This window comes from Eretmochelys imbricata, chromosome 7 (genome assembly GCF_965152235.1).
Source record: "Eretmochelys imbricata isolate rEreImb1 chromosome 7, rEreImb1.hap1, whole genome shotgun sequence".
NCBI classification, from domain to species: Eukaryota; Metazoa; Chordata; order Testudines; family Cheloniidae; genus Eretmochelys; species Eretmochelys imbricata.
Window position 1 is genome coordinate 81,739,773 of NC_135578.1, and position 23,039 is coordinate 81,762,811.

General features: G+C 40.2%; 1 protein-coding gene across 4 annotated transcripts in view; it reads left to right on the forward strand.

The window, feature by feature from the left end:
- Positions 1 to 581: 581 nt before the first annotated feature.
- The window catches only part of STOX1 (storkhead box 1), a 33,198-nt gene continuing 10,740 nt past the window's right edge, over positions 582 to 23,039 (forward strand). For 2 of the 4 annotated variants that reach the window (XM_077822006.1, XM_077822007.1), the window contains exon 1: positions 582 to 897. In XM_077822006.1, coding sequence (XP_077678132.1) covers positions 594 to 897 — 304 coding nt within the window. In that variant the 5' untranslated portion in view covers positions 582 to 593. Of the gene's footprint in view, positions 898 to 8,454; positions 8,576 to 23,039 lie in introns of those variants that run through there. The other 2 variants (XM_077822009.1, XM_077822008.1) reach the window with 2 other exon arrangements.

Here is a 23,039-nt window from a genome sequence, read left to right on the forward strand (position 1 = left end):
TGAGGCTATAGTTGCATATATAAGACAAGGACCCAAATCTCAGGTTATCTGGTCACCATAGTGCTCAGGGAGTGGTCTAAACCTGAGGCTAGATGGGCAAGTGAAGCCCCGCTCTCCCCCTGCAAAGCGCTATCAGCAGGGTGGGTGGGAGCCACCTCTTCTCCCACAGGCCCAGTGGAAAGATTTGGGGGGCCTCAGGGAAAGATTTGGGGGGCCTCCCAAGTATCATGGGGTAGCCACGTTAGTCTGTATCCACAAAAACAACAAGGAGTCCAGTGGCACCTTAAAGCCTAACAGATTTATTTGAGCATAAGCTTTCATGGGTAAAAACCTCCCTTCTCCCATGGGACAGGCGAGGTGCTGGCCCCCCCGGCCGCTCTGGGTCCTGGACACCCGCCACTCATAGGGCACAGACCCGCCCCCCCGCCGGAGCAGAGCCAGTTTCAGGCGCGGGGCCAGGCCGGGGCTCGCGCAGGTGCCTTCCCGGCTGGCCCTGCCCCCGCGGCGCTGTCCCCGCCCCCTGCCCGCAGCCGGGCTCCCTCCTCGGCAGCTCAGGGGCAGCCGGACAATGCGTAGCCGGAGCCCGCCTGAGCATGCCGCGGCCGCGCCGCGCGGTGCAGCTGGCGCCCGGCTCGCTGGCCCTGGTGCTGCGCCGGCGGCGGGAGGCGGCCGGGGAGGCGAGCGGGGCGGCGCTGTTCCGGGCCTTCCGCCGGGCCAACGCCAGGTGCCACTGGAACGCCGGGCTGGCGCGCGCCGTCTCCCGCGTCTCGCTGCAGGGCTGGCTGCGGGGCGGCGTGCTGCTCCTGCAGGGCCCCGCCGCCCCTCTGCAGCGGCTGCGGGACGCCTGGCTCCGCAGGGCGCTGCGGCCGCCGCAGGGGTTTCTCATCCGGGCAGTGGGTGAGTCTGCGGGGAGCGCTGGGCACCCCAGAGGGGAGGCGTGTCCCCAGGCTGGGCTGCTCTGTTAGGAGGTGCCCCCAAAGGGGCAGGGAGGGCGCTGTCCCCATCGCACGCTGAGGGGTGAGTGAAAAGAAAAGGAGTACTTGGGGCACCTTAGAAGGTGCCCCAAGTACTCCTTTTCTTTTTGCGAATACAGACTAACACGGCTGTTACTCTGAAACCCGAGGGGTGAGTGTGGCTGATCACGAAGCAAACCCCATAAGGGGGCACCTGGAGAGAAAGCAGCTAAACTGGGAGGAGGGTGCCTGCCCTGTGGCATAATCCCACGGGGGGGGGGGGGGGGAATATTTCTCCCTCCCTTGTCCTCTCTTTCTGGAGCTAGGGAGCCTTCCGTTGGCTTTCTGCTCCCCATTCTCTGTGGCCAGAGACCGCTGGCCTGGCAGCAGAGTCTCCTGCTAAATTCGTAATTGCGACACAAACCAAAATATTACAAGTTAAAATGAATCAACCTCCCTGGGTAGATGATGTCTGGTGTGAGGCATGACATGCCTGTGTTGCTGGAAAAAAGCAGCCAGGTATCAAAGAGGTCTGAAGGATGCTGGTGCATTTTTATTGAAAAGAAGTTGGCTCTGCTTGAGAGAGAGAGGCACTTCACAGGGAGCAGCAAAATGTTCTCAGGCACCTGGAAAATAATGTGCAGTTGTTTAAAATAATTTACATGTATGTGACACTGATGGACTGACCTTTTCTGGGCTAGTGATCTGTTTGTAGTTTCAGTAAAACTCCCCTTAAAAGTTTCCTTTACTTAAGTACTTTTCAGTGTGGACTCTTGGTCCTGCTAATATGCATGTGTGTAGCCCCAAAGTGGGAGTCACTGTTATTCATCAGCATAGGAGTTTGCAGGATCAGGGGTTTCTACAGATTCTGTGATGCCTGTACAAACCAGTACCTATGGACATTAATTTCTGTGAATGAAGGAAACTGGCTATTTTTTAAAAAAGGAGGACCTGTAGCACCTTAGAGACTAACAAATTTATTTGAGCATAAGCTTTCGTGAGCTACAGCTCACTTCATCGGATGCATTCAGTGGAAAATACAGTAGGGAGATTTATATACACAGAGTACATGAAACACTGGGTGTTACCATACACACTGTAACAAGAGTGATCAGGTAAGGTGAGCTATTACCTGAAGAAGAGCGGGGGAGGAACCTTTTGTAGTGATAATCAGCGGCACTGCTATGGGTACCCGCATGGCCCCACAGAATGCCAACATTTTTATGGCTGACTTAGCGCTTCCTCAGCTCTTGTCCCCTAAAGCTCCTACTCTACTTGCGCTACATTGATGACATCTTCATCATCTGGACCCATGGAAAAGAAGCCCTTGAGCAATTCCACCGTGATTTCAACACTTTCCATCCCACCATCAACCTCGGCCTGGACCAGTCCACACAAGAGATCCACTTCCTGGACACTACAGTGCTAATAAGCGATGGTCACATAAACACCACCCTTTCACGGAAACCCACTGACCGCTATGCCTACCTACATTCCTCCAGCTTTCATCCAGACCACACCACATGATCCATTGTCTCCAGCCAAGCTCTACAATACAACCACATTTACTCCAACCCATCAGACAGAGACAAACACCTACAAGATCTCTATCAAGCATTCTTACAACTACAATACCCACCTGCTGAAGTGAAGAAACAGATTGACAGAGCCAGAAGAGTACCCAGAAGTTACCTACTACAGGACAGGCCCAACAAAGAAAATAACGGAACGCCACTAGCCATTGCCTTCAGCTCCCAACTAAAACCTCTCCAAAGCATCATCAAGGATCTATTTCAGAGTAACAGCCGTGTTAGTCTGTATTCGCAAAAAGAAATGGAGTACTTGTGGCACCTTAGAGACTAACCAATTTATTTGAGCATGAGCTTTCGTGAGCTACAGCTCACTTCATCAGATGCATACTGTGGAAACTGCAGCAGACTTTATATATACACAGAGAATATGAAACAATACCTCCTCCCACCCCACTGTCCTGCTGGTAATAGCTTATCTAAAGTAATCGTCAGGTTAGGCCATTTCCAGCACAAATCCAGGTTTTCTCACCCTCCACCCCCCCACACAAATTCACTCTCCTGCTGGTGATAGCCCATCCAAAGTGACAACTCTTTACACAATGTGCATGATAATGAAGTTAGGCCTAAGAAAACCTGGATTTGTGCTGGAAATGGCCTAACCTGACGATTACTTTAGATAAGCTATTACCAGCAGGACAGTGGGGTGGGAGGAGGTATTGTTTCATATTCTCTGTGTATATATAAAGTCTGCTGCAGTTTCCACAGTATGCATCTGATGAAGTGAGCTGTAGCTCACGAAAGCTCATGCTCAAATAAATTGGTTAGTCTCTAAGGTGCCACAAGTACTCCATTTCTTTTATCAAGGATCTACAATCTATCCTGAAGGATGACCCATCACTCTCACAGATCTTGGGAGACAGGCCAGTCCTTGCTTACAGGCAGCCCCGCCAACCTGAAGCAAATACTCACGAGCAACCACACAACAGAACCAGTAACCCAGGAACCTATCCTTGCAACAAAGCCCATTGCCAACTGTGTCTACATATCTATTCAGGGGACACCATCATAGGGCCTAATCACATCAGCCACACTATCAGAGGCTCGTTCACCTGCACATCTACCAATGTGATATATGCCATTATGTGCCAGCAATGCCCCTCTGCTATGTACATTGGCCAAACTGGACAGTCTCTACGTAAAAGAATAAATGGACACAAATCAGACGTCAAGAATTATAACATTCAAAAACCAGTTAGAGAACACTTTTAATCTCTTTGGTCACTCAATTACAGACCTAAAAGTTGCAATTCTTCAACAAAAAAACGTCAAAAACAGACTCCAATGAGAGACTGCTGAATTGGAATTAATTTGCAAACTGGATACAATTAACTTAGGCTTGAATAGAGACTGGGAGTGGATGGGTCATTACACAAAGTAAAACTATTCTCCCCTCCCCTCCCTCACTGTTCCTCACACATTCTTGTCAACTGCTGGAAATGGCCCACCTTGAGTATCACTACAAAATATTTCCCCCTCCCCCCCCCCCGCTCTCCTGCTGGTAATAGCTCACCTTACCTGATCACTCTTGTTACAGTGTGTACAGTAACACCTGTTGTTTCATGTTCTCTGTGTATTTAAAATCTCCCCACTGTATTTTCCACTGCATGCATCCGATGAAGTGTGGTGTAGCTCACGAAAGCTTACGCTCAGATAAATTTGTTAGTCTCTAAGGTGCCGCAAGTACTCCTTTTCTTTTTGCGGATACAGACTAACACGGCTGCTACTCTGAAATCTGATTATTTTTTGTTTGTTTAGTCTTCACCTTGGAAAAGGTGTGACTTTGTGTAGTACTTTTAGTTCCATGTATGATACTAATGGATACAACTAGGTTTAACATTAGTACTGTAAAGGTTTCCTTTAAGTACCAATATTTACTGTAAGTTTTAAATGAAAATAGTGTCGTCCTGATCCTTCACTTGGATCCATGTGGGTAGACTCCTGCACCTGTGCAGAGCCCCATTGAAGTTAACTATTGAAGTGTTAGTTGGTGGGAATATTATTTAAAGATACCCTGAGCAATCTGTTAGCCAATGTGGTCAGAAGCCATCAAAAAGAAAATGACTTGGAGATCTGAGAGTAGGCCTATCTTCATACCAATTAAATTGACCTGAAAATATTTGTTTAAATAATTGAAAGCTACCCTACTTTTTTTCCAGTGGTGTAGTCCTCTTAGTTTAAATAGGTTGGGGTTTTTTTTTTGTTTTTTCCTGGTGGATTTATTTGCTTTCACTTTTATTTTGTTGCATATATTTGCTATATTTTTAAAGGAATAACTAAATTAATTGAAAAGTGACATGTTCTCTCTATTTAATGAAGCCAGTGGCTTTTTCAAAAGAACATGGTAAAATGCTGTGAAGAGCATCAACAAGTTAAATCACAAATTCTGATCCTCTCTCACCCCAGCCCTTTCTAGTATGCTCAATTAAATCATTTTATAGTTTGTGATTAGAATTTCTGACTTGTGGGACCTAGTACTGATACTGCTAGAGTGGATATAAATGAGCAAGGAAAGAATATAGTGTCCAGCATGAAATCAATGGGAACTTTGCCACTGACTTCAGTGAAGCCAGGATTTCATCCCATCTGTATAAACTACGGGAACTACATGTACATCAAAGGTGATATATCTATTGTATGCAGCACTGGTTTGACTTTAACTAAAACGTTGTGGACACTATTAATTACAATTTAAACAAAGATTGCCAAGATTTAGTGAAGATTTAAAGGCCATCAAATGGACACAAGACTTTTTATTTTAGTGTGGGTGAAGGAGGATTCTGGAGGAGCTGTTTGTTTCTAAAAAAAGAAAAGGAGTACTTGTTTCTAGTGTGTTTTGGGAGAGAGTGGTAGTCCAATGGGGGAGGTGAACTCAGCAAATTGAGAATGAACTTGTTTTCATTATTGGATAGTAGTAAACATCTACTTAGATCATAAACTCTGTGGACAAGGACTGTCTTTTATTCTGTATTTGTACAGCATCTTGCACAATGGAGTCCTCCTGGTCCATGACTGGAGCACCCAGTTGTTTTAAAAAAATGGACAGAAACTGTTGAATATTCTAATCAGATTGCATTATAAAGAGCAGCATGTAGACCTCAATACCATTTGGCTTATGCAATTAGTTGATATCCAGTTAATTAAACTAGTGGCCCATCTGGTCTAATGAGGTCAGATTGCAATCGTGATTATTATGCATAAAAGTATTGTACCCTGATTATGGGAGTGCTCTTTTTCATTGAAGACCACTCAGAAATATGAGCAAATGCAGAATATGGCAGCCCACTTGTTTAGTTGTGGTTCACACATGGAGCATATTACACTTATGCTCCAGAGACTGCACTGGCTCATGGTTTTTCAGGTTGAATTCAAGGCATTTGTTTTCATCCGTGAAGCCCTTTATGGTTTGCATCCTGTGTATTTCAAAAAGTTCTTTGTGCTTTAACCTGACAATAGAGAGAAATTGGGAGATGGAGGTGCTAATCCCTACATTTGTATATGTATAGTCTGAAGGCAGGACATCCTCACCGGGGTGCCCTCAGTTCTAGAATTTGCTTAGCCCTTGCACCAAATAGAACCTAAAGTTTTTCACCTGCAGAACATGTTACAAGGCCTATCTATTAGGCTTTTCCTCAGTTGGGGGGAAAAGGATATCAAGGCTGCTGCTTTTTTTTTATTTTATTTTTTTTTTAGGTAGGTTGTGGAGTTCTTTGGGTCATTTTTGAAATCGTTAATTAGGATAATTTTTGGCTCTGTGTGTGTGCTTATAGACAGCACTAAATTTGCAAAATGAATATATAAATATCCAAATATGTGATAAGTGAGATACTTAAGTGTAGTCCTTGCTCTGTGTCAAAAATCTACGTGTTTGCTTGCTTGTTCTTTTAATCTGAGTTATTTGCATTTAACCTAATGTCTGAATTTTATGTGTCTATATAAAACACATTTTATTAATAGAAAAATGAGCTCAACATGCTAATTCCTAGTTTAAAATCCTGGGTGTGTTTTTTTTTTTTTTTTTCCTTTTAAGGACCTAGTAAATTTGTTTGGCTTTTCACTTTGGTAAACTATCCTCTGTCCTGCTTCCCTTAGCTGTCCTATTATCAGTTTAACACACATTGAGGGGAGGTGGGGAATAATTTTCTTAAGTCTGCATTTACCAAGATAATCAGTTTGGCACCTTTCTCACAGGGACTTTGTGTGTAACCAAAGTTGGCTAGAGATCTCTTAACAGATTCCCTGACCAGTATAACTAGGACCTTTATTCAGTTAAACATGTGATTTCATTAGCATTGATAGAAAAAGGTACTTTATATTCTTAGAAATGAGGTTCTTATTTTGTTGTTGAGGGAATCATTCATCAAGTGGGTTACTCTCTGCAGGTAGACTGGTTTCTGTAAGTTAAACTTTTTTGCTCTTGCTAATATCCCTGGCTTTCTATCATTAACATAAGTATTTAAAGTGAAGTTCTACTTGAAAGTGACTGTAAAAATTGCATTGTGAGATGGGTGTTTGAAATTTTTCTGATCTCAGATTAAATGTGTTCTTATGAGTAAAATTGTTATATAATCAGCCCTGAAAATTCAGCTGGCTTCTTTTAAATATCAGGTGTGTTGATAGTAGCCGACAGTACACAAAGGATCAATGAGGCCAGTATCACATCTGACCGCCTTTGACTCCTATAAACCCAATGGATCAGGTACCCAGTTTGGAGCCAGGGGAACTTTGGCAGTTGATTATTGAACCAGAATAAAATCCAATTCATTGTCCCAGAGCTGTGTTAGTACTGCATGTCAACAGTAATAAAACCGGTTTCAGAGTAGCAGCTGTGTTAGTCTGTATTCGCAAAAAGAAAAGGAGTACTTGTGGCACCTTCGAGACTAACCAATTCAGTGCTGAATGAGTCTGATGAAGTGAGCTGTAGCTCACGAAAGCTTATGCTCAAATAAATTTGGTAATCTCTAAAGTGCCACAAGTACTCCTTGTCTTTTTTAGTAGTAAAACCTTACTTCAGGGAGTAAAGTAAGGCTTGGTTTGTACTTAAAAAAATAGGTTGGCATACCTATGTCTGACTTACTGTGCAGACAGAAGCCCCGGTATAGATTCAGCTATGTTGAGAGAAGAGGGGTATTTATGGAGAATTCCTCCCAAGCCTGAGGGCAGCTTGGGAGAAAGCATGGAGCTGTTTGTGAAGATTATGCATGTAAATTTGGTTTGCTATTGACATTGTGGCAGAGGTAGGTTTTTAAAGGGAAAGGCATACCTTTTTGAACTCATCCACATAGACTGTCATCATTTAAATTGCACAGGGAAGCAGCATGAAAGAAAGCACAGAGTTGTTTGTGAAAAGAAGTCCAGGATGGGAACCATTGTCACAGCAGAGGGGAGGGGTTGATGCAAAGTGACACAGTTGATTAGGTCGGAAGGGGCAGAGTTGTCTAGAACAGTGGTTCTCAAACCGGTCCGAGGCCCCCTGCGGGGCTGCAAAAAGGTTTCAGGGGGGCTGCCAAGCAGGGTCAGCATTAGACTTATTGGGGCCCAGGGCAGAAAGCCGAAGCCCTGTCGCATGGGGTTGAACCCTGAGCCCCGCCACCCGAGGCTGAAGCCAAAGCCTTAGCAATGTAGCTTTGTGGGGGCTCCTGTGGCATGAGGCCACAGGCAATTGCACTGTTGCTAGACCCCTAACACTGGCCTTGGATTTTACATGCAGAAAACCCATTATTGTGACACAGGAGGGCCATGGAATTTTTATAGCATGTTGGGGACGACCTCAGAAAGAAAAAGTTTGAGAACCCCTGGTCTAGAACCTTGAAGAAGGAAACATGCTTGAGTTTGATGCATAGTAGAAGGGGAATATTCAAAAAGGGGAATGATGTGATAGCTTTTTGATGATTGAAGACTATTAGTATTAATTTGTATTGCGGTATCACCTAATGGCCCCAGTTCAATCTGGGCTCTGTTGTGAAGAAGCTGCACTTTTAACTTGGACCTTTCTTTGTAAATATGCTGGACTGGAGATGCACAAGCTTGATGGTAAGAGCATATAAAAGTGCTACAGAGGAAAAAGCCATTTGGCCCAATAAGCATATTCTCTCTCTTTAAATCTATTATTAGATGTTACTCTACCTCCCGACTTTCTTTCAATTCTCTCTTGCTCCATAGAAATGTCTAGTTTCCTGTCATTTATATCTAGGGCCCTACCAAATTCACGGCCATGAAAAACGCATCATGCACCTTCAAATCTGGTCTCCCCCCATGAAATCTGGTCTTTTGAGTGCTTTTACCCTATACTATACAGTTTTCACAGGGGAGACCAGCGTTTCTCAAACTGGGGGGTCCTGACCCAAAAGGGAGTTGCAGGGGAGTGGCAAGGTTATTTTAGGGAGGTTGCGGTATTGCCACCCTTACTTCTGTGCTGTCTTCAGAGCTGGGCAGCCGGAGAGTGGCAGCTGTTGGCCGGGTGCCCAGCTCTAAAGGCAGCGCCCCGCCAACGGCAGCGCAGAAGTAAGGGTGGCAATACTATCCCATGCCACCCTTACTTCTGAGCTGCTGCCTTCAGAGCGTGGTGGCTGCTGACTGAGGGCCCAGCTTTGCTGGCAACAGTGCAGAAGTTGGCAGTACCATACTATGCCATGCTTACTTCTGCGCTACTGTTGGCAGTGGCTCTGCCTTCAGAGCTGGGATCCCGGCCAGCAGCCGCCTCTCTCCATCTGCCCTGCTCTGAAGGCAGTGCCACCGCCAGCAATAACACAGAAGAAAGTGTAGCAGTACCCTAATCTCCCCTACAATAACCTTACGACCCCCCTCCCAAGGCTCCTTTTTGGGTCAGGACCCCTACAGTTACAACACAGTGATATTTCAGATTTAAATAGCTGAAGTCATTAAATTTTTATTTTTAAAATCCTATGACTGTGAAATTGACCAAAATGGACCTGAATTTGGTAGGGCCCTATGTATTTCGTTTTGCGTCTTTGTCCTTAATTTGCAATTTATTCCATATGTTCAGTATGATTTGATTGAAGTGGTTTCACTTAAAATCTGTTTTTCTGCAGTACATCTTTCCAGCACAGTGATGATATACTAAAAGAAATATTGAATGTTACATAGTTCTTATACGTTGACTTGCACAACCAAAAAAGATCTGATTTTATCATGTGTTTAATGTTTAAAAATAGATTTTATACTTTGGTTGAGGCAACCTAATTTTTCAACTGCAACTCTCTGTAGGGTTTATAAAATAGTAGAGCCAGTTGCAAATTTTTGTGACAAACTGTTTTTTTATCAGAAAATGCCTATTGATCAAAACTGAAACTGTCCATAGGAAAGGATCGGTGTTGACTATTTTTTCTCATTTCAAAATAAAGTTGAAAAAATAATTGAAATGTCGCCAGTGGCATTTTTTGATGACAGACGGAGTTGGTTGCAATTTTGTAACTGTGTCATGCTTCCATTGAGAGAGATGAGGAAAATTAGTCCCCAAGGGAAGAGTTGAATTAATTATATGTTCATTTTAGCACTGCATGGCAACTGTGAATTGGAGAGATAGGGGAAGCATTTTGGTGAAGGACACAAAAGTAAAAGTAGACATTCAGTCCCTCTTGAAGAAACAAAGCTGCAACTATATTGAGAGTAATTTAATAAATGAAGGGGAGAAAATTCAGTGGTTCTTGCTAGCTCTTATTTGAAATTGCATAGATCTCTTCTGGATGGCCCACTCATTGAAATAGGTTGCCAATGCTGCTGTTCTGCTCGAGTGATTATTTTGGTAGCCCATCGTCTGTCTTCTCTGCTATTGATTAGAGGTTGCTTCCACAGCATCCCAGCCTGCTGTCTTTCCTCTAATCATCCTATCCAAATATAGTTTGTTGAAAGTGTCTTCTCGATGCCAAAAGTCAGCCCCCTCTTGATTGCTAATCTCAGATGGAAGAGGATGATGGAAAGCCTTGTCAACCTCTCTTGCTTGTTCCTTGCCATCTGCAATGGCAGATCCAGGGAACTACAAGCAGTCCTTCCAATGACAGCAGCAACTTTCTGTCAGAAAGGAAGTGAAGTTGGAAAACTGCAGACAAAACAAGTTCTAAAAAGTAGCCTTTTTAAAGACCAATATTAGTTTGTCTGTATTTTTTTAATGCAGAATTTTTAAAAAACAATATATTTTTGTCAACACAGGATATCACTTTCTAACGAGAATAAGATGGGTTATTTGAAAGTTCCTTCAGAAAGAGATTCAGTAATGTGGAAAACAAGGAGAATGAACACTTTTTATGCTTCTTTTGTACTATCAGTTTGATACCAGCAAAATTCTCACCTGGTGTGTCAGGTACATGATGAGAAAGCATTTCCTTCAAATTTGAGAGAAAATATAGCCTTTTTTTACTAGAGGGTGGAGGTTAGGAGTATTTGAATACTTGAATTAGAGAACCTGCTAACTATACAGCAGTGGACCTGAAATGTTGAAATTCTTCGCAAGCAGCCCATTTAGAACGTCTAGTAAAAATGCCCTGCACGCTTCATTTAGACCCTGATCCTGTGATCAGATTCACACAAGTGGACCCTTACTGAAGCCAGTGGGACTCCACGTAGGCGCATGGGTCCATCCACTTGCAGAACTGGGGCCTTGATTTGACCTGAGGCCTGGTTGGAACACCAACTGAATGTAAGAAGTTCATCCCACCTGAACTGTATCCCATAGGATGAATGTAATTATTTAATATGTCTACACAAGTTCACTTTACAGTCATAGGAACACCGGTATACTATACCAGCAAAGCACTCCTGGTGCGGATGCATCTTATACTGACAAAGCTGTGGTTTGTACTGGTATAGTAAAGCCCTGGCTCTCGTCTCCTTAAGAGAGCCATGTGGGTCAAAGCACAGTTTTGCCTGTATAGCTGTATCTACACTAAGGGCTTTTGCTGTCACAGCTGTGTTGGTCTTCATACCCTGACTGACAGCTGTTCTGGCAAAAATCTGTAGTGTAGAGCTGGCCTAAACAGAAGTGCTGATATTTGGGAATTGGCATTGTTATATTGGCTGTACATTGTATAGTTTATTTGGCAACTCATGCATGATAGTGTTGACAAACAGTTCTACAAATACTAGCAACCCAGTTACCTGGGTGTTTGACTACCTAACGCTTCTGTACCAGTTGCTTATATTTGTATTATTAATATTGAAATTAAACTTGTGTAACTCTGCAAATTTCTACTCAGAGTAAAGTTTGATATTCTTTTAAAACTCATTTACATTTTACACTTTTAAATTGTTGAGAACAAATTATATATATTTTTTAAAGCATCACAAATAAACTGAAGAGAGAGCTCCTAAATAACATGTAAACTATGTATACAGTAATTAATATCAGTGTTAGCATCATAATGTCACAACATATTATTATGGAAAGCCTAGGTGAAATTGTTTTTTGAGCAGTGCTTACTAATATTTTGAGACTTTTAGGAAATCTCATGATTCTTGAGACCTTCCATTTGCTGAGTTGTTCTGTAACGTTACACATGGGGGAACACAAACTTAATGAGGATAGCAACTCAGCAGGAGATTGTTTATGTGCTTCTTGGATTCCTTTTTCTTGGATTTCCTTACTGTGCACTTCTTTCATGTCTGTTCCAGACTTTGATCTGTTCTGGTAAACAAGGTTACAGGTTTAAAAATCAAGGTTGATTAGTTTTGTAACCAAATAAGTTAGTGTGTTTTTTTTTCTATGTGCTGACTTGAAAAGTTTTGGTGGCCTAAGAAACACGTTGTACATGTTGTATTTTTTATAACTGTATATAGGTAATCAGAATATAAAGAATATTTTCTAATTAATCTCAAATTTTTAAACTGTTATGCCCAAATTTATTGCTCTAGGGCTATTTCCAGTACCCTGAGTCTGAAACTGTGAACTAGTGTGTTCTATTTAGTATTTGATCTCTGATTATTATAGTCATTTCTGTAAATCCTATGCTGCTAAATCTCAGGAATAATGTCTTGTGTTCTTTGAAAGATGACTTATCTTGAAGCAAGATGGCTTTGAAAACTTATCTGTTGTTAGTTACTTACTCATCTGATGCTCCTAATACCATGACTATGAGAGCCTGTTTTTGATTCCAAAGACTCAGGGGCACTCACAATTCCATTTGAAGTCAGTGGCAGCTCCAGTCCTCAGCACATTTGAAAATCCGGCTCTTCATTTAAAAAAATCCAAACCAATAGAAATATTACCATATGCAATAGATGGCCCATAGCAAAGATTGTCTAACCAATAAGTAATTGTTCCTGTTCATATCACTTCTGCTTGATATGTAGTATAGTGGTTCATTTTAATTTGTCTTGAAATTAAAACAAACAGTTCTACAAAAATGATTGGGGATGGAAAAATTAAAGTGCATGGACAGTCTCTCTGTTGCTGGAAACATCTAGCCCCTAGAAAATGTTTCATTTGTTTAAAGATTCTTCTGATTTCTTTTAAAAAGAAAATGAAATATTGCTTGAATTTTGTTCTTGGTCTTTGAGTTCTTTTACATTGCCATTCAGAAGTTCCTGATTCAGACTTTAGCAGTATTAACCCCCAACTCAGAATAAAAGCTACAGTTTGTACTCAATCTTTTTTATATTGTACAGGTTTGTTTCATTTCCTGGCATGAAAATAAGACTATAGTATGTGGGTTGCAGAATACTGATTTTTTAAAAGTACATATTTACATTATCTTGTGTAAATAAGGAAGCAAAGTTTAAAGTAACACTAGTTAATGCAATCATCAACTATCAACACATTCCTAAATCTCATTTCAACATTTATTTTGCTAGTCTTAACATGTCTATCTCTTGTTTTACTGGAGGATGCTGACTTTCATGACCAATATGAACAGATGCATTTCAGTTGTGAAAATTGTGAATGTTTGTTGAAGGCCCATGGGAATCCAATAGCTTTTCCAGATGGCTGTTGTTTTGCATGGCCTCATTAACAACATGGTGTAAATGTAACCATACCCTTTCTTTTTTAAATTGGTGTAATCCAAGGGAACTTCACAGTTAACATAGGTCAAAGGTGGTGGTAATGGTTGGAGTTGTGCAAAGCAGGGTAGTCATAGCGAGAAATGCGATTGCCTGCATTGCCTTGATGTGTAATGATATCTAACAAGATCAACAGGCAATCTTAGACACTTCAGAAACTAACATTAAGGTTGGTGTACTATATTTCTAACAGATTTGGTTTATGAAGACACAAGCAAAACCAGCGTTCCTAAAGCAGTGTCATCTACACAGACAGGCACGCTTTTTTGTTAACCCTGTTTTTTTTTTAAACTGTTTTATTTTATTGTAGTGGATGTGACACATTAACAGTATCCTGAACAAAACATATGGAATTAACTTTACTGAATTAAGTTAAACCTTCTTGAATTAGGATTAATACCTTTGGGGTACATTGTGTTAAAAATACAATTGTGTATGTGTTGTGGAATTGTATGTATTTTCATGGGAAGGGTAAAGAGGAGACTAGCAGGGGGTTGATTAGGTAAATTCACTCAGGTTGTAATATTTCCAGAAAAACCACCTTTCTGGAAAGAGAGAAGAGGGAGTTAAAAAATAGAACTACTCCTCTTGAGCATGTTCAGTGAACCCCTGAAATTTTTACCAGAACCAAATGAAGCCATGCTCCCTTTGACATCACAACACGGATGTTCTCCACTTGGTTTGATCAGGTGGGTTCAGGCAGGAACGGGGACCACTGTTGGGACGGCTTACAGTTTTGGAGACTGATACAGATATACAACAAAATTCTCCTTGAAATTACATTTATATCAGGAACAGAAGAAGATTGTAGGCACAAAACTTCTTTGTAATTTTTTTTTTCTTTTTGAAGAGAGCCTCCTCAAATTTTTATCTTTCATTTATAAAAGAAAAATATTCTTTTTTGTTTGTTTTGTTTGTTTGTTGGGAATGTTAACAGATGTTGTCAAGGTTCCTTCCCCACTCTGAACTATAGGGTACAGATGTAGGGACCTGCATGAAAGACTCCCTAAGCTTATTCTTACCAGTTTAGATTAAAAACTTCCCCAAGGTACAAACTTTGCCTTGTCCTTAAACCGTATGCTGCCACCACCAAGCGTCTTAAACAAAGAACAGGGAAAGAGCCCATGTGGAGATGTCTTCCCCCAAAATATCCCCCTGAAGCCCTACACCCCCTTTCTTGGGGAAGGCTTGATAATCATAGAATATCAGAGTTGGAAGGGACCTCAGGAGGTCATCTAGTCCAACCCCCTGCTCAAAGCAGGACTAGTCCCCAATGTTTGCCCCAGAACCCTAAATGGCCCCCTCAAGGATTGAACTCACAACTCTGGGTTTAGCAGGCCAATGCTCAAACCACTGAGCTATCCCTCCCCACCAATAATAATAAGGATAATAATCCTCACCAATTGGTATAGGTGAACACAGACCCAAACCCTTGGATCTTAAGAACAATGAAAAAGTAATCAGGTTCTTAAAAGAAGAATTTTAATTAAAGAAAAGGTAAAAGAATCACCTCTGTAAAATCAGGATGGTAAATACCTTACAGGCTAATCAGATTCAAAACATAGAGAATCCCTCTAGGCAAAACCTTAAATTACAAAAAGACACAAAATCAGGAATATACATTCCCTCCAGCACAGCGTATTTTACCAGCCATTAAACAAAAGAAAATATAATGCATTCTCTAGCTAGATTACTTTCCAACTTAAGAGGAGTTGGAAGGCTTGCATTTCTGATTTGTTTCCGGCAAAAGTATCACACAGACAGACAACCCTTTGGTTCCCCCCCAGATTTGAAAGTGTATTGTCCCCTCATTGGTGATTTTGGGTCAGGTCCCAGCGAGGTTACCTTAGCTTCTTAACCCTTTACAGGTGGAAGGGTTTTGTCTCTGGCCAGGAAGGATTTTATAGCACTGTATACAGAAAGGTGGTTTATTTATATTTATGATAGATGTGCTGCTGCCTGATTAATGGAGTGCAACAGAAAATTATCTACAATTATTAACCAACAGGAGCAGCAAAGTTGGGAAGCTGTGCCTCTCTCATACCTCAGTGCATGAAATTCCACATCTGAGATTAGAATTTTTTTTACAAAGAGAAACTAAATGCAAACATATCCTTTTTTTAATGCAATGTGATGTTTAAATTAAGCTTTTGCTCACATGTAATCCAATTAATGGATTGGGTCCTTAATGTGCAAAATTAAATTATAATCCGCGTGCCCTGGTTAAAGTAATTAACAGCTATTATTTGGCCCTTGAACATAATACAAGAAAAATTTATACTTAAGATAAATGTTTTTATAGAACATGTTCTCTCAAGCCCATCTGATGATCAGTTTTGAGTTAAATCAGATTATTTTTAATAGGTATTGGGCTGCAGAATATGAATTGCCAAGAGATTTAAACCCATTTCAGAATGAAGTTGAATCCCCAACAAAGAGTGGGGAATTAACTTTAAAATGGAACTGGCTTTAGTCATTATCTGCTTCTTTAAATCCTGTGTTAATCCTATACTGATGTTAATGGATGATACTGATTTATTTGCTCCTTTTGACAGGCTTTCCTTTAAAACAGGAGACAGCCATTCTAATCTATTGAAATAAAGTGACTGAGTATAATACCTTGGATTTAAAAGGGTAGAATTAATTGTGTAAATGTGCATCTTCTTATCAGTTTTTGCCACTAATATTGTAACTGGAGATGTTGGAGAAGCTTCACTTTTCTTCTTCAGTATAGACTAGAATAGAGAAATGGTACATGCAGACCAGCCAAACTGATTGTGCTGTCATCAGGCTGTGGGATTTGATTTATTTAATTTGTTCGAATGATCTGGCACAGAACTGGAGTTTTACCATCATTGGTGTAACAGCTGCTCAGACTCTACAGTATGTATAAGTACTTACAATTAAAGAGAAGATACTTCTCAGACCAGAAGTCAAATGTGAGTTCATAATGTAGGCCTCTTTGCTCCGTTCACATTTTTACTCTGACACTCCCTTACTACATTGTATGTGATGGTTCATTTGGAAATATTTAACCTTGCAAAACCACTAAATAAAGCTCAAGGTAAAAATAGGAAATATGTCAGACTGCTGGTGAGTGAGTGGCCTTATTAAAATAATTTTGCCAGCTATTTTGGTCTGAGGGAGCTGTTGTGGTTAAGTGGGTTATATAATCCACCAGCTAAAAATTTACAGAGGAGACTAACTGTGACAACTATGAAGAAGCTGGAAGACAGTATCTTAATCTGGATAAATAATATGTCAGACGTTTTTTAAAGAGAGATTTTTCTATATCTTTTTTTCCAAGAACAGTCCTGTTAGAAGAATGTTTGCCATCTGTATGATCAAGACAGAGCACACTTAGGGATGATTTGCACCAAACCCTCAATAATTTTCATAGAACTTGTCATGGGGAAACTGTCTGAATACTGTGTGCAGTTATTTAATGTAGGTGATGCAATGCTTTCTTAGATTTAGAGTATTACTAATGCAAGAGGAAAGGTTAATAACAGCCAAGATTCATAAAATTATTCCGCAGTGATGAGTCTGTCGAAATGTTTTGGAGTAGGTAATGATGAATAAAACAGAATTTATTTTATTCTAATTTGGCTTCTCGTATATTGATCTATTACTTGGAGTCTAGAGTACAGTGCATATAGAGTATGTAGTTAGCTGTAAGCATCAGGACATGTATCGGACTCTGGAGCAGAAGGTTAGGGAAAAAGGCATATGAAATAGAAATTGTTGTAATTCAACAAGTTCACCCCATTTTAAAATCATTACAATACCAAATAAAACCATGTTGCTAGTTTTGCTTTGCAAAGTTGTATTTCTTTTGCATATCTGGTCTTGATCTGCAGCATTTGTATTCTAATAATTCTAATCTTTCTCAGACTTACTTTTCCATTTTACACTCCCATCACCCACCAACCAAACAGCAGGAAATGTTATGTCCTTCTGGCTAAAATAAGTAAACTGAAACTGCCCTGTGGAATAGGAGAGATAAGGTGGGTGAGGTCATACCTTTTATGGGACTGATATCTGTTGGTGAGGGAGACAAGCTTTCTTCAGACTTGAAGAAGAGCTCTGTGTGGCTCGACAGCTTGTCTCTCACCAGCTGAAGTTGGTCCAGTGAATGATATGACCTCACCCACCTTGTCTCTCTAATATCCTGGGATCAACATGGCTACAACTACACTGTGTACAGCTGTGGAATAGGAGACTAATAGGTGCTGATGCCAAGGAAGAAGAGACAAGAAAATCTCACCGAGGATTTTACAGTCTAAACTAGGGTTCTAAGGCTGTAGGTTGTGATGTCAAAATAATTCCTCAATGACCTTTTGTGTGGTGGTTATGATGCTGCTTGTCATTCATGCCGTGGTCTTTCAACAGTTCTTTCTAGCCAAAGACTAGAACTTTGAGTTTCAAAAACAGACTACTCGGTCCTCAGAGGCCCCATGTATGCTGGGTCTTACACCGCGTGACCTGATATGTTTTTAAACACCAAGGTTTAATTTAATTATCCTTTTTTAAACCGTTTGATTACGTCCACTTTGACTAATTGTACTTTAAAACCACTCTAGATTATGCAGTTTATAAACCACCTTAGTGTTTAGAAGTCTAAACCACTTGAGTATCTTTGTATTCAGATGTGGACCCATTGCCAGGTTCAGCAACAGGTAAATGAAGAGGTCATTTCTGTATGTTCCTGATCAGTGGTAAGATGCTAACTTAGAACTGTTCCCTTCCTGGTGGGGTTTTTACTAGGTAGACTGTGCTTCCTGGGCCCAAAAAGGGGAGCTGTCAACCCCTAGCCAAGCTGAGACTGGAGAGGGAAATGAACCAGTTACATCTGGGAAAAGGTGTATACTGCCAGCAAAGCCTGGCAGGTTTTGTTGGACAGAGTAGCCAATATGAGAGGTGGTACATGAGTCCATTATGTCACTGCAGGGCCAAAGCCCCCTTCAGCCAAAGCTGGTGAAGGCTCAGTTGTTGAAACAGTGTGGATGAGATGAAAGTTTAACACTTTAAGAACTCAAATCTACATCTGCATTTGATTGTGGCTCACTTGTCATCCACAAAGAGAAGGCCAGCTTATTGGAAAAATTATCCCATGAACTTTGCAGCACAAATGCCAATTCTATAATTACTCCAGTTTAATGGTGTGAAGGTGATGTATTGGTGGAAATAGTAATATACCCAGTGAAAGAAGGGTGATATTTATCTACATCCAAAAAAAAAAAAGTGAAATAGTTGGAAATAATTCTAACTCTTAGATTCTCTACTATATATTAGATATATTAAAGGAGCTAGAACCTAGGTTCTCTATAGGCACTAAACACCCTTGGTAGTCAGTTTACTGGGAAAGATAAATCTTCTCATTTTGAAAGTGACAGCATTGTCCCTTCTCTTTTCCTCCATCTGAATCCTCTATACGCTCTTCCTGATGCTTTCTATTAAGCACATTACACCCTCACTGTCACATGCTTTTATATATAAATAAAAATTTTCTGTAAATGAGAAAAAACAGATGTGACCCAAATTAGGTCTTTACCATTGTGATTGTCAAAAAGGTTTGGGGTCTAGCTCCTTTGCTGAGGTATGCAGAGCTTGTGGAATTAGAAGCAGAATTCTTTATGCTATTTTGGAGGCTCATTATGTTGTCAGCTATTGTAGGTGGAACGCAGGACCTTGAGCCTCTGTCTTAGTAGGTAAACATGCAAACAAAAAAAAAGCTTCATTTTCTTTTATAATGTCCTTATCTGTATTTGGAAATCTAGTCAAGTGTTCTGTTAATGATTTAGGTGCTTGAAACTAGCTTTGTGATAATTTTTAAAGTATTTAATTGTTGCCCATTGCCATATGTGGTCCTTAGAACATATTTAACACACTCATGTTCTGAAAGCCAGAAATGTGTTTCAGCATGACCTAGTTCTTCTCCTCTTTCTGCACTTTGACAGCTATGCCATACAAATCCATTTGTATTTCTCACATCACTTGTGTTCCTTTTTTGGAGCCTGATCCAAGCCAACTGGAAAGACTCCAGCTGATTTCCGTGATCATGCCCTTTAGATGCTGTATTGATATCTGGCTTCATTTTCACCATATGTGTGTGTGTATTCCAGATGTTTGTAATGAAACTAAGCAGGCTGAGGTTGCTATTATGTGCTAACTAAGAATTCCATGGTAACTGGCTACGTGTGTTAGAAGGAAACTCTAAGGACTATATTTTCAAAAGTTCTCAGCACCTGCAGTTGGGACCAGACTTTCAGGAACTGCTGATGCTGAGAACTTCTGAAAAATGTGGCCCTAAAAGTATAGCACTAGATCACTGGTTTTAAAATCTTTACATAACAGATTAACCTAAAAGGGGCTATTGTTTTTTTCATATTGTGTCACAGTTTATTCTTGTAATAATCAGTAGTTGAAATATAATGTTTATATTTAATATGCATCTTCTGTTTTAGCACAGATTAATAAGTATGGCCCCAGAAGTCAGTCAGATGTGCTGAGTTGCCACTTCAACAAGAAGTTTTTAAACTTTTAAGTATTATACACAAATGTAATTTCAGTGCTAAAATGCTGAAATTTATTTGTATCTTTTGTTCTCAAAGCTCGTTCGCTCAAAGCTCTTTGTATGCAAATGGAATCCCCCCGCCCCCAGCCCATCAGGAATACAAATTCTTTAATGCAGCAGTACATAAAGGAACTTCTTATACAAGACTAAACTATTACTGTTTATATCAATAAAAACTTGGACATTTCTCAAACCAGGCGTGGCACATATGGTATTTCTTTTATATGACTAATGTACTTAAGCACATTAATTGAATAATTAAATTTATCATTACAACCACTTTCATGTGATGCCCATCCTGTCTCTGAAATAGATAGAACTTTTGAAAGATTTTTAAAAGATGCATTTAAATATAAATCAGTGGTTTTTTTTACATTTTGCACAACTCTCCGTGTTCATTCTTCACCAAGACTTTTCCTCTTAAAAAATTTCCTAATACTTTTACCTGTAAATATCATTACTCCTTGATTGTGCATAAAGACACGTCTCTTTGCTGACTTGTTACATTACAGTATACAGCAGTGTTTCTTGGCCTGCAGGCCGCTTGCGGCCCAGTCACCATAGAGCAGTGGCCCATGTGAATCCTCAGGACCATACAGGTTGAGTGTGTGTGTGTGTGTATATATCTATCTATATCTATATATGTGGATGCGGACCACATAACACACAGAGAGCAGCATATATGGCCCACAAGGGTAAATAGATTGAGGACCACATGTCTACAGAAAGGCACAAAACTTGCATGTTAATGGAGTTGTGCCTGTTTATGCTAGGGCTAAACTTAGTCCTTTATATAAAGATGCAGCAAACAGAAAACATCAATAATAGCAGCGTTATCATGCAAATGTTTATGGGATTCATGGAATGTTTAGCATGCTCAGTTTGTTTCACTCTGCATGGTTACTTTTGACTAAGGATAATTGAAATGTTGATCTTGCATTTCACTTGGCTTATAACATCCATTCTGTGTCGTATAACAGATATCAGTATATCAGGAAATGTGGATAACTTAGTTGTGTTTTTTGTTTCTGTTCAGAATGATTTACTCGTTAATACACCAGGGTTTTGAAATCTAAGGGCTAAATTGAGCTCTGGTGTAAGTAGATGCAACTTCATTAACTTCACTGGAATTATGCTGGTTTACACCAGAACTAAAAGTGGACATAAGTATTTATTTTTAATGCCTAAACAGGCAGAAAAGCTACCATCTGTTATGTACTATTAAAACCCAGTAAACCTCCCAAGTTACAGACATGGAACAAAAAATCCTTTTATGTTGGTCAAGAGTATCTGGAGGCTTTTCTGTTCACTGAGTACTGTTATCTATGGCTTGTATTACAGATGACTTTCCCACATTGTGAGCCAGTACATACTCTACTCTCAGGTTTCATGTATCCAGGTAATTAGCTGAGTTTGAGTAGACTGGTAAAACCACCTGAAGGTCAATACATGACTGGCAAACTGCCTAGTTCGGGGTCAGTAAACATGCTTTTGTAAAAGTTAATCTGAGCAACATGTTTCAGAGTGGTAGCAGTGTTAGTCTGTATTAGCAAAAACAACAAGGAGTCCTTGTGACGCCTTCGAGACTAACAAATTTATTTGGGCATAAGCTTTCGTGGGCTAAAACCCACTTCATCAGATGCATGGAGTGAAAAATACAGTAAGCAATGTATATATTACAGCACATGAAAAGATGGGAGTTGCCTTACCAAGGGGGTCAGTGCTAATGAGGCTGTAAAATAAATAAATAAATATATACTGCTTACTGTATTTTTCACTCCATGCATCTGAGGAAGTGGGTTTTAGCCCACAAAAGCTTATGTCCAAATAAATGTTAGTCTCTAAGGTGCCACAAGGACTCCTCATTGTTTCTTTGCAACATGGACATTATGTTGTATTTAAGCAATCAGTAGGATTGGTATGTATTTTACCTGATCGGTGACGGGTTCTTAATTTTGAGTCAAGGCAAGTCTTTTTGTATCTACTACAAGGAAATGGAGACAATTAGTCTTACCAAGAGAAATGTTTGGGAAAGGAAGTGGTGCTTTGTGTTGTGCAGAATTTGTAAAGTGTGCCTTTTCTGATGTGTAAAAAGAGCAAATATATTACAAGTTCTGAAGCATAAAGGGATTCATCTTGCTTCCATTGAAGTGAATGTCAAAACTCCCATTGGCTTCAGCAGTGCAGGATCAGACCCAGAGAACACAAAGCACACAAACTATGAAAGGAGTATTTTCCCACACAAATCTAATTTTTTTTTGCATATTTCTGTAAAATGAGGATTCTTTATTTAAAATGCATTTTAATAATAAAAATAATAAATCCAACAGTTTAATGAGAAGTAGATCGGTATTTTTGTATTGTTATCCATAATCTCCTCCATGCTTGATTTAAAAGTATTTAGTTTTTCTGCATATTTTAAATATTTGTTTTATTTCAGTAGTGGAGGAGCACTGTGATCTACACTGAATTAAAATTTGTGTGTTTTCTGGTAGTATCAATCTGTGAATTGCATTATAAATGTGCTAAAAATTCTGCTGCTCTTTCACGCAGTGTGAATATGTAAATTTACATCAGTTATAGAGTGGTGTGTTCTCTCACGGGTGTATGTAGACTGAGGCAGTAATGCACATGAAAATAGTTATCAGAAGGCAGTCACCACATTACATGTGTTTTGCTGTGTTGCCTGACTCTTGCATGGCAACCTGATTCTTGTAAAAAAGACAAAAGCGAAACAGAAAACTCCAACATAGAAATAAGTTGCAAAAAGAGTCTTGTAACCAGAGGGCTTACCTATACTAAAGAACTGAAATGGCCAGCTATTCTAAAAGGCTATTATTGAAGGTTTATTTTCCTTTCCTGCACAAAGAAAGCTTGCAATGATTTATGCACCTGCAAGTTGTATCT